The sequence below is a fragment of the Grammomys surdaster genome, unplaced genomic scaffold, assembly GCF_004785775.1.
Source record: "Grammomys surdaster isolate TR1022 unplaced genomic scaffold, NIH_TR_1.0 224, whole genome shotgun sequence".
Lineage (NCBI taxonomy): Eukaryota > Metazoa > Chordata > Mammalia > Rodentia > Muridae > Grammomys > Grammomys surdaster.
In genome coordinates, this window is record NW_021604669.1 from 6,443,069 (window position 1) to 6,455,107 (window position 12,039).

Genomic DNA, 12,039 nt, shown 5'->3' on the forward strand with positions numbered 1-12,039 from the left:
TCAGAGGCCATCAGCAGAAGCTGGCAACAGCAATGCTGCTTGTCCTCTTATCCTGGGAGGCGACACCATCTCATGGATATGAAACATGGGGTCTGACAAGGCAGTGTTGGCCAAACCTTTGAGGATTATTTTTTTCTAGGAGACTGTAGAGCCCTAAGGAGGAAGGGGAGGAGCAGAAGGCATGCGCAGAAACTGTTAGGAAGGGGAGGAGCAGAAGGCATGCACAGAAACTGCTCTAAGGGAGTAGATGAGTATACAGAGAGGAGAAAGAAGACTTAGACAAAGGGTCTCTTTTGTGTTTACTGATTCATCCTTCCTCTCTGCTTCTCTGTGGGAAGATGTGGGCACATTTGTATACCTGAGAGGAAGAAGCCATTGTTAGAGGCTGTGAAAGCTTCAGATCATCCTCCCCTCCCCCCACTCCCCACCCAGCTGGTTGGTGCTCTCCACATTCAGTTATTGGGCCTCTGCATAATTATGGAAAAAGGATGAATTTGTCAGTCACAGAGTCAAGGTAATCTTACTAGACACAGTGATGTGTCAGCTTCTGTGTGTGCCAAAGAGTTGGAAACTTGCTAATGGAAACCAGAGGAAGCATCTTAGCTGCTGGTGTGTGGTCCACCCTTTCATCCAGAGCATAGACTAAGAAGGTAGTTATTATCCTCAGGTTTCCTGATGAGGAAATGGCTCCAAGACAGGTTGCTCCTTGTCTGAGGTTCCACGGCAGGTGAGTTCTAGCTGTGAGGTTAAGCATGCTTGCTCTGAGCACCTCTCTGCACTATCCAGAGTACTGAGCCCATCTCACTGGCTCATATGCATCTTCTGTTACTGCTGGTCCAGAATGCTGGTGCTAATAATGCCAAACAGGGATTCCTGTCACTCTGTCTGAGCTACACCATGACACAGGAGGGCACTTTGGTATGAGAAAGAGACTGGGATGTGGCAGTGATCCAGGTACATGGCTATTTCCAGGCTGCTGCTGGTGTCTTCCTAAGGGACCTGTGGGCACCCCTTCCCTACTTCTCATTGAGTCCTCAGATGTGATATGCAATCGGCCAGACAAGGCTGTGGATCCACTTGTAGCCCATTCTGTAAGTGCCTCCTGCAGCCCAGGTCAGGATACAAGCGGCTTTTGCCAGATACACGTCCCCACATTCTGGCACTGCATGCAGATGACGACAGGGAGATGTCACCAAGGATGTTGTTTAGATGAAGGAACAAGAGTGTAAAGGACTTGGTTGTAACAGGAACTGCTTTTAATGACACCCACTTAAAATAGTAATTGAGTCATGTATTGCTTTTTGTTTAACATCTTCAGTGACAGTGGTAGAGAAAAAGTGGAGTCAAGAAATAAGGACAGCAAACTTGTTTAACTGAGACCCAGAGTCCTACCTTGCCTTGGCCACTTGATGCAGCACAAAGGCAGGATATGTTGGTTAGTTTTTATGTCAACTCGACATAAGCTAGAGCCATTTGGGAAGAGGGACTCTCATTTGAGAAAGTGTCCCTCCAAGCTCTGGCCAGTGGACAATCATTGTCAAGCATTGACTGATGAATAACTGATATGGGTGGACTCATCTCACAGAGGGTGATGTCACCCCTGGGTGGGTGATCTTGAATTGTTTTTAAAAAGCAGACTGAACAAGCCATAAGTTCTTTTCTCCCTGAGTTGCTTTTGGTCATGGTGTTTTATCACAGCAACAGGAGCTTTAACTAGGACGAGCAGTTCCTCAGTGGCAAGGTCTACTGGACTTGCTCACTGCAGGCATTTTGGTGGCAGATACTCTCCAGGAGGCATGCTGGGAAAGTGGCATGCTTGTTTGCAGAGACTCACCTTTGCTGTTCCTTGTCCCCCCAGCCTTTCCGCTGTGCTCACTGTCATTACTCATGTAACATCTCTGGATCTCTGAAACGACACTACAACAGGAAGCACCCCAACGAGGAGTATGCCAACGTGGGCAGCGGAGAGCTTGCAGCTGAAGCCCTCATCCAGCAAGGTGAGTGAGGAGCCCAGGCCTTCTGAGAAGCACCAATGTCTGCTAGCCTTGAAGCTCAGTTCTAACTGTGGACTTGGCATGTGTTAGTCCGTCTTCCCATCATTCCCCAGGAAGCATGAGGCAATATTGCAGCTGTTGTATGGTGAGCTAAAGGAATGGTGGTCAGAATTTATCTACAGTTTCTGATACAACTGCCAACACTCTCATCTATTCTTTGTTTCCACGAGTTTGCAGAGTTTTATAAATTTTGGGCTTTTTTCTTCATTCAATGTCATTAACAGGAACATTGTGTTGACCTTTGGTCACTCTTTATCTTCTTAATTATGACCACCAAAGGCTTTTGGTAATACAGAATTGCATGTAGGGGCTTTAAAGTTCTGTTATCAAAAAGTATGGATTTTCTAAGTATTTTTTCTCTTTTTAACTATTATTATTATTCCTATATATACATATAAAAGAATAAGCATAAGTACAACCTGCCGAGTCATTCTGTGTCATGCAAGCATGAATATGTATATATTTATAGGGCTGAGTACATGATATTAGATAACCAATTAGGGGGGTCATTTCCATGGAAAACTAATTCTCCCTCTCTTAGTGGTTGTTTTTAGCTCCTCATCCATGGGTGGGGCCCTGTGAAATTTCTCCTCTCTATCTTGGGATGTCAGCTGGTGTTGGACTTGTTCAAGTCTTGTGTAGGCAGCCATGTTGTTGAGTATTCCTGGGTGTAGCTTCTCTGTCATAGGTAGAGGTGTGACCATACAGAATACTTCATGGGCTTTTGACTCTTACAGTCTTTCTGCCCCTGATTCTTTGATCTTAAAAAAGAGGACCCTATACTCCTAGATATGGGCCAATAAGAAGGAGGCAAAAAAAAAAAGGGGGAATGATTATACTGTAATTAAATTTTAAAATAAAATTGTAGCTAATGTTACTATAGATATAGTTAGTAGTTGAGCTTGGGGTTATAGAAAAATACATTTTGAGCACACCAGTACCTTAGCCCATCCTGAAAACTGAAAAATATTTATTTGAGAATTACCTTGTTAGTCATGAAAAGTTTCAGAGTGTCTCCTCTCTCTCTCTCTCTCTCTCTCTCTCTCTCTCTCTCTCTCTCTCTCTCTCTCTGTTGTTGTTGTTTTGTTAAGACAGGGTTTCTCTGTGTAATAGCCCCAGCTGTCCTATAACTCAAGCTGTAGCCTCACAATCATAGAGATCCACCCAATCACAGAGATCCACCTGTCTCTGCCTCCTGAGTGCTGGGATTAAGAGTGTGGCACCACTATTTGCTTTCTCTTTATGGCTCTTATTTAAAATTAATAACCACACATTACGATTGAAGAGGGCATAACATACATGCTTTTAGCATGTATATGGAAAGCATATATTTTAGCATGTATATGTATAGGAAGTATAGCCATGTTTATGTTTCGATTGCAGTAATTCAGCTAAGATTGACTGCAGTGTGTAGCTTTAGTCATTATTCCTTATTATGTGGAACTGAGAGAGGTTTTAGAAACCTGTCTGGTTACCAGTTGGAGGGAGTGTGAGCTGTGTTACAGCCAGGGATGCTTATTTTTCTGATTCATTGCAAAGCATCACTTGCTGAGTTGCCTAGAGATGCATCTCCATGTAACACAAATGGATTGTATTGTCTATATCCAGCAGCACCCAGTGACAGAGCAGAACAGGAATAGATGAGCAGTTAAGACTCTCAGGATCATTTCAGAGCCTTCCATCAGAAAGGTATTGTGGGCCTTTTTGTTTTCTTCAGCAGGATTTTTATGGAGCTAGGAGCAAGAAGGTGCTGCAAAGAGGAAGGATCTTGGCTCAAATCTGTGGGTTTGTTTTTTTTTTCTTGAACTGTGCTGTCTTGGGTAGGTCCCTTAGTCTGTCCTTGCTAGGTCCCTTGACTGCAGAGCAGAATCAGCCACGAGGATGGAAAAGATGCAGTACAGGGGCATCTGCCACGTAAGACGGATTCATTCCTAGATTTACTTTACTCTTCTGAAAGTATCTAATACTTCTGGAGCCATTGCTGTGGTTCCTCTTGTGTGCTGGGGATGGAACTCAAGGCCTTGCACATGCTAGGCCGTTGTCTTACCATGAGATGCACCACTCACCCCCATTACATTACTTTTTAATGACAGTCGTGTCCAGGAATCACTGGGGAGAACAGATTGCTTTAGAGTCACCATAGGAGGCTGGGGCTTGGTTTTCACATCCTTCACACTCTTGGGTTGATTGGCAGCAAACAGACATTCAGTGTGGCTGCTGGGGCAGGTCTCTGGATCTGATTGATGATGCCATCACCGCTTTAAGACATTCAACACTGCCTTGCAAAAAACATGCTGAACTTGAACTGTTTTCTGCCTCTAGTTTTCTGTTAATTTTCTAAGGCTCTCTAATCAATTGGTATCTTCCAATCAACTGACATTTCCTGACAGAACATGGGTTTCGTGGTTAAGCTTTGAAGATCAGGGCTTTATCATTTTCTTTCAGGTGCCACTCCCACCCCCACCTCCACCCCCACCCCCAACCTCCCCACCCTGTACCATTCCAGGTACTCGTTGAGGAAGCAGACACCTAAATGTGTCTTCAATATTCTGGTACTCTTTGGACATTAGGCTTCTGAGCCCTACACATGAAGCAGTTTATTCCTGGCTTGTAGTGTATCCGCATCTCATATTTTGAAAGCAGATTTCTCTTAGTCCTCAATTTATCATCAACATAGATTTGAAACATTCTCCTGTAAAAACATTTGGTTTGTGCTGTTTGAGGATGACGTACTTGGATTGCTTCAGCAGGCCTTCCACTCCTGCCCCTTCACCCAAGCCTGATTAAAGTTTACTCAAGGGCTAGGTCAGCCATAAGAGCCACTGAGGTGGGTAATGCGCTTTGGATGCTAAGCTTCATGAAGTCATAGCTCCCTTCTGAGTACTATGTGATATTATGAAGATGAGTCTTAGCAAAGGTCAGTTTTCCAATGCCACAAAGCACTCTGTGCAGTTTCTCTAGATTCTTCAGAATGCACACAGGGTTAGGAACCACACAGACTGGAACTGGGGGTCTCTGCACAGAGTGTTCTTTGGCCCAAGTACTTATGGTCCCTGTACTTGAACTTGCATTTAGAATTATCATAAACAAGACCAATACCTGCCCAAGTAGTTGCAAAAATTACATTTTATTCTCTAATACTCCTGGCTATTTCCTGACAATGGAATAAATGCTTGATGAATGCCCTAAGCTATTACTAGTGATCTATACATTTCCTTAAGCACATGTCTCTTGAGCCTCTTGTGTGGCCTGCCCATTGCCAGCCTCTGTGTCTCAATATTAAATGAGGTGATTTTATGTTGCCACTCGTTGGTATTACTACCTGAATTGGAACCTGTTTATCTCTTTGTTCAGTAGCAATGGGACTAAGTAGCTCCTTTCATCAGCCCATGTTCTGATGGTGTGGCTAACAAATACTTCCCTTACACCTGAGAACAAGATTCTGGGAGGGCCATCAGCTGTTTCTTACTTTAGCTGAGCCCTCTTTGGAGCCCATGTTACTGAAGTGACAATAGATAATGAAGACCAGAGAAGTAATGCCAGGAGGGGGTTGGGATGGCTTCAGTTTTGCCTTCTGCTGACTTCATTGGTTTAAATCATTGAATTAGAAGAATGTAAATTTGTGTCCATGGGAATCTTGCTTGCAAATGCATATCATATTATTCATGTTAATCTCAGGAAATAGCTTAGCATCGCAGAAAATCCTGGAACTTGTAAGTAGTGCAAAAGTCATCAGTTTAATTTTTGGACATGTTTAAAATGTCTAACCCCCAGCCTCGGTGAGTTATTGGTAGGTGCTTCTAGAGGTGTGATGTTGTACCTTTTATTGATCACTACTGTTATCCAGGTTAACTTTTCCTACGCAATAGTCCTGCGAGGTTGGTGTGCTCATTCAGCTGTTTTAAAATGAGAAGCTGAGAGAGAGCAGTAAGGAAGGGACCAGGCTAACCCAGTCTCCTGCTTCAGTATTTAGTGAAGCAGAAGAGGGGGATGAGGATGAGGACAGGGTGAGTCTCACTGGGACAGTGATTAGGTTGTACCTGCAAGCTCTCAGATGAGGTGCTCCTCTTTTCCTTTTATCCGTATTCCTAAGGCTAGTCACTAATTTGTCCCAAGGTTAACTATGGGACCTGTCCGTCTCTTTTGCTCAGTCCTTCTCAATGGTCTCAGATCCCAGAGTGAAGCGGAGAAGACCTTACTTGATCCCTGTTTACTAGGAACTCCTCACTGAAGTTCAGGATATTAGCTCAGATAATGATAAATTGTGCCTGATTTCCTCTGCCACGGTTTCCCTATGCTGCTTTTCTCAAGGATCCTATGGGAAGAGAGGCTAGAGTCTGACATAGGATTTACATGAACTTGAGTTCTGTGGCCTGGTGTGAACTCACAGCACTTAAAGTCACTAAGGATAACACTTTGTCATTCAGCAGGAAATGAGAATGTCTGCAAGAAGTCCTAACCAACATTTTACTTCCTCACCTTGTAAACTTAAAATATTCACTATCCAAGTTCTTTAATGAAGCCGTTTCTGCTCTGGTCCCTGAGTGCCTGTTTGTTTCCCAAAGCCATATAGAAAATGACTTTAAACTACACAGAGTTATTATCTTACGGTGGTCAGATATGTACATTGAGGCTCACTAAGCCAAAGCAGAGATATTAACAAGTCTACAGATACTAGGAGAATGTCTGTCTTCTGACTTTGTCTAGATTCTAGAGGCTACCCCATGCCGTGGCTTGTGGACCCTTCTTCTACCTTTGAAGTCAAGAATGGTCAGTGGAGTCTTTCCCACATCTCATTAAGATGACCCTCTCCCATTTGTCCATGTAAGGATCCTTTTGATTATATTAGATATGCTCCATGATCCAGAATGATGTTCTCCACAGAGTTCTTACCCGAATCACATGTGCAAAGTACCTTTCCCATGCAAGGAAATGTGCTGACACGTTCCAAGCAGTAGTATATCCATTCATTTGGGGGCTCTATTCTATCTACCATGCTGTAGATTCCACGAGGATATGAGAATTCATATATTTACCTTAGTAGAAGAGAAAACTCAGACTTAAGAGTATAAGAAAGTGTATCAGGCTCACTGCCTGCCTGTCTCATGTTCTGTGCCATTCCTGAACTGATATTATTGAACGTGGAATGGAATCTTCCATAATATTAGGGACCACAAAGAAAGACAAATCTTTTAATACCTGAAAATCCAGTAGATTAGATTCTTTAAAGAGCAAGGTTGCCATGGGGAGCTTTTAAAGTTATACCTGAATATCCTACCTTTTTTTTTTTTTTTTGGTTAATCAGTTCAGGTGAGGAAATTGTGATTTGACCATTTGCAACTTTGCTGAGCACTTAATGCCAGGGCTGTGAGTAGCTCACTAAGTCTCCTGTTGACCTTTACTGTGCATGCTAAGAAATTAATTAATTGAAGTAGAAATTATTTCTCTCTGCTTTGATGTCAATTAACTGGCATAGTTATACATTCAGGTGAGATTACATATTTCTGTTTGTTGTTCTTTAATTAAAGTTGCTATGGCAAAGGTTGAAGTTTTAATTAATATTGGGCATTATCATATTAAGCTTAATTTAAACATAATATGAGGATGTTTGTCTCCCTGAATTAGTTTCCTTAAAATAGTATTCCAGTTTCATTGAAAAGCCTCCATTTGACTTCAGGAAGTTTGCTGTTGGTTGCTGCTGTGTTTAACTCTTTCAAGGAAAATCAGGGTTGGTCTCACCATGAGGGAAGGTGAACAGCCTCACTGGGATAGTTATGGTCTCTCCCAGTCTTCAAAGATGGTCTTTAGAGATGGTCATGGGGAAACAGCAGGAGAGATGACCAGTACATGATATCAGAGAGTGTGTATAAGTTACCTTCTTGTTGCTGTGATAAAACACAACAACCAAGAGCAGCTTATAGAAGAAAGAGTTTATTTTGGCTTATGTTTTAGAGGGAGAGTCCATAATGGTAGGAGAGGCATAGAATCAGGTAGCTGGAGCAGGAAACTGAGAAATCACATCCTCAAATACAGGCAGGAAAGAGAGAAGTCGACGTGGACTGAGGCTTTACATTTGCAAAGCCCACCCCCTCAGTGATGTACTTCCTCTAGTAAGGCTGCATATTCTAAAAGTTCTGGAACCTCCCCAAGAATACCATGAACTGGGGACAAAGTATTCAAATACACAAGTCTATGAGGTCATTTCTCAATCAAACCACCATGGAAAGTTAAAAAGAAGTAGACTTATGCTCTTGGCTAAGAACCATTTCACCTTGTCTATAAGAATAATACAATATTTTTCAGATTCTGAACATAAGCATTCACTTAAGTTGCCTTTTCTGTAGCATGTTTTGTGACTTGAGAATCTGATGTTCATTCTGGACTTTCTGATGATGGCTACTGTCATCTGGCTTTGTCTCTCTACTCTGTCTTGTTTTTCTCCATGCTCTTAAACATGCCCAGGATGAGAAGACTGAAGAGTAATGAGCTGAGGTAGAAAGGGAAGTGCTGTCAGTCTCCAGTTCTGCAGTAGACAAGAAACTCCAATTGTAGACAATGCTTTGCATATTCGACAGACATAGAATTGGTTCAGGAGAGGGCCTATGCTGTAGCAGCACATGAAAGAGGATAAAATTGAATGATGCATGCCCCTGAGATTACCAGGCCCTTAATAAATTTATCCAGACAAACTCACTATCAAGACAGAATTCCTCAAAATGAGTAATAAATAACTGGATATGACAGCCTGAGACAGGCTCATCAGCTCAACCCTTGGCTGCCTAAATCTAACCATCTCTGTGATTCTCTCAGCTCAGCTCACATAGGCATGGGAGAAATGGGTCACCTTGGACATCACTTGATGTGCATGTCATGAATGTAGAAAGGATTGTTTGTGAGGCTTCGTGATCGAGAATAAAGGGAAAGAGCTAGTGCTGGTGTCTTAGTCAGAGACATGTTGAGAGGAGAGTGAGGTGTCACTCTTCACTGTCCAGGAAGAATTTGATGTTGTTTACTTTGTGAACTCTTAAGTTGGTTACAGCCTTGACTTAAGGCAAATACTACTGCATAGTCCCAAACCTCTGTTTAAAATGAAGTAATTATTGTTAGAAAGTGATCATAGCTTATTGTTCAGCAAGTAGATATGTATTACTGTTACTTCTGTATTAGTCAGGGTTCTCAAGAGTCTCAGAACTTAGGGAATGTCTCCATATATTAAGGGAATTTATTCAAATGACTTAAGAGTCTTCAATTTGACTAACTCAACAATGGCCAGCTGTGAATGGGAAGTCCAAGAAACTAGTAATTTCTAAGTCCAACGAGGTAGCTTGTTTCAGCTGGTCCTTTGCATAAGCTAGAATCCTGAAGTAGTAGGTGCCAACAGATGTGCTGGCGAGTAAGTGCAAACAGGCAAAGAAGAACGAAACTTTCCTTCTTCCATTGTCTTTATGTAGGCCTCCTGCAGAAGGTATGGCCCTGATTAAAGGTGTATACCACCATGCCTGGACCTAAGCTTTTCTTTATTTAGAACTTGCTGTGTCCCAGGCTGGTCTTGAACTCAGAGATCTGCTTGCCTCTGTCTCTTAGGATTAAAGGCATATATCTTGCCTAGGCCTAAACTTTTCATGGCAGCTATGCCTCAAGGTCCAGATCAAAAAGCATGCATCATCCCATGTCGAGATCTGGATCAAAAGTCTATGTCTTTAATCCTCACGATCTGTATCATAGGTGTGCCCTTCATGTCTGGATTCTAATTCATTCCTAATATAATCAAGTTGACAGCCAAAAATAGCTATCACACTGTTGCTGCTATTGTTCTAGGAGTATAACATACAGTGTCCATTGGCTTACTGACTGACCTGGACATGCTGTGGCAGCCATGACATTGGGTACAAGGGAAGCTTGCCATGGCAGGAGGCTGGATTAAAAGAGCAAGCAAGATAGTATTGATTTAACACTGAATTTCCAAGACAAACAACACAGGGAGCTAGTTACAGAGGACGGGAGGAGCAGACACTCCTTATGAAGCTTAGGTTAAGTTTTATTGTTCTCATGATACTGTACAAGGATGAGATTGTGGAGGAAAGGCTATCCATAGGGAAAACACTGGACATGAGATGGGGAGGCTCGAAATCTCACCTTTGGGACATGAACTGCTGGAACTGCATAGTCAGCAGGCTGCAGAAAGTCAGGCAGAGGAACAATGGTGAGGGAATCCACTGTCTGGTTCCAGTGCCAGGTGGAGGCCTAACTCTAGCCTAGAGAGCTGGTCACCTAACACCTGGACTGCAATTGGCTTGCTCTGGCTAGAGCTTGTATCTCTTGCTACAAGATTAGTGTTTGGTACTGCTTCTGATAGAATTTTAGAAAGACAGTCTCTTCTGTGACCTTAGGGTTTGTTTGTTTTTTTTTGTTTGTTTGTTTGTTTTTGTTTTTTTTTACCTTGAGTTTTACTTTCTTCCAATTAAAGCTTCTAAACTCCTCCTGGAACATGTGCAAAATTTAATTGGTTCAATAAACAGTGACACTTCAGGATGTGACCAGCTTTGTAATTTATTCTTTACTGGGAATCTCACAGGAGAATTTATCCTTGTGACTTAGCTTCTCTTGGAAGGGGTTTAAGAATTGAGCATCTGATTTTAAGCATTTGGGAGCAAAAGAGATGGACAAATCAGCCACTGCTCTTTAGTGACTTTAAAAAATGTTATTTACAGATAACAGCATGAAAGATTGATTTTAGCTGCAATCCAGTTGGTCAAGGGGATTATATTGCTCATTTCTCATTGCATTTAAAATATCAAGCAGGTATTAGGCTCTCTGCAAAGTCCTATTCAGTAAAAAAAAAGAAAAGTGTATTAAGTTCTAAAATCTCTACTCTAAAAGCTGATGTGTGGCTGTGGTTGTATTCCAATACTACAGTAAGCTTGAGTGATGATGTCGGTGCTGGAGAGAAAGTACTGTACTTTATAGATCTCACACATTGGACGGGAGACATAGCAGCACACTTATTTGCTATAAACACTGCTTTTTGCCTGTTTGTGCTTGCAGGTGGTCTGAAGTGTCCTGTTTGCAGCTTCGTGTATGGAACCAAATGGGAGTTCAACAGACACTTGAAGAACAAACATGGCTTGAAGGTAGTGGAGATTGATGGAGACCCCAAATGGGAGGTAACACTTTAAGTGTGGTATGATCTCGACATGTTGAAACACAGGTGACAAGTCAGGTGAGCTCAGGTTGCTGGGCACAGTCAGGTCTCAAGATCACTGGATGTGTTCCCTGGAAATCCTTCTGCAGCCATTTCAGATCCTGGCTCCCATCCCTCTGAGTGAGATCTAATATACGGATGTGAATTTATTCTGGGTTGAATTTAGACTTGTCTGTGAATGTTATCTTGCCTTCTCCAGCCTACAAACCTCGTTTTAGATGTTACACCCAGAAGAGTAAAAAGCAAGTGGTCTGTTGGCCGTCCTCACAGAGAGAACTAGAAGGGGCCCTATTCTCTGGTTCCAGGTCCTTCCTTCAGATTCCCAGGAATTTGAGTCTCTTACCATTATGAATACCAGCAGCCACCAAATCTCTTTAAGTCCCAGATGCCACTCCAGTGGACAGATTGCTGTCATTCTAGGCAGGGCTTCTGAGACTCGGTACTACTGATGTTTCCATCTGCAGGATTCTTTGTTGTGGGGGGACTTTTTTGGACCTTTCCTATTTCTAGCCTTTTCCTCCCAAGTGTCTCTAGCATCACCCTGCCTCCCTGGACCTCACTGAGACAATTACAGTTGTTTCCAGACATTGCCAGGGGCTTCACTCTCTGACAATCACAGACACCTCCAGCTAATAGTGGATGTAGAGAGTACTTCGTTATAACCAATCAGGAGTACAGTCTCTGAAACAATTCATAGCACATAAAAATAATGAAACACCACGACTGTGCTTAACTTTGGAATATAAGGAAAGCATGCCCCATTGACAAACTTTATATGTTAAT

At 42.5% G+C, this 12,039-nt stretch overlaps 1 protein-coding gene across 3 annotated transcripts in view; it reads left to right on the plus strand.

Moving 5' to 3' along the window:
* Positions 1-12,039, plus strand: part of Zfat (zinc finger and AT-hook domain containing) — a 180,356-nt gene that overhangs the window by 140,883 nt on the left and 27,434 nt on the right. For 2 of the 3 annotated variants that reach the window (XM_028773252.1, XM_028773254.1), the window contains exons 12-13: positions 1,859-1,997; positions 11,100-11,218. In XM_028773252.1, the coding sequence (XP_028629085.1) occupies positions 1,859-1,997; positions 11,100-11,218 (258 nt within the window). The remainder of the gene's footprint in view (positions 1-1,858; positions 1,998-11,099; positions 11,219-12,039) is intronic. The other variant, XM_028773253.1, reaches the window with a different exon arrangement.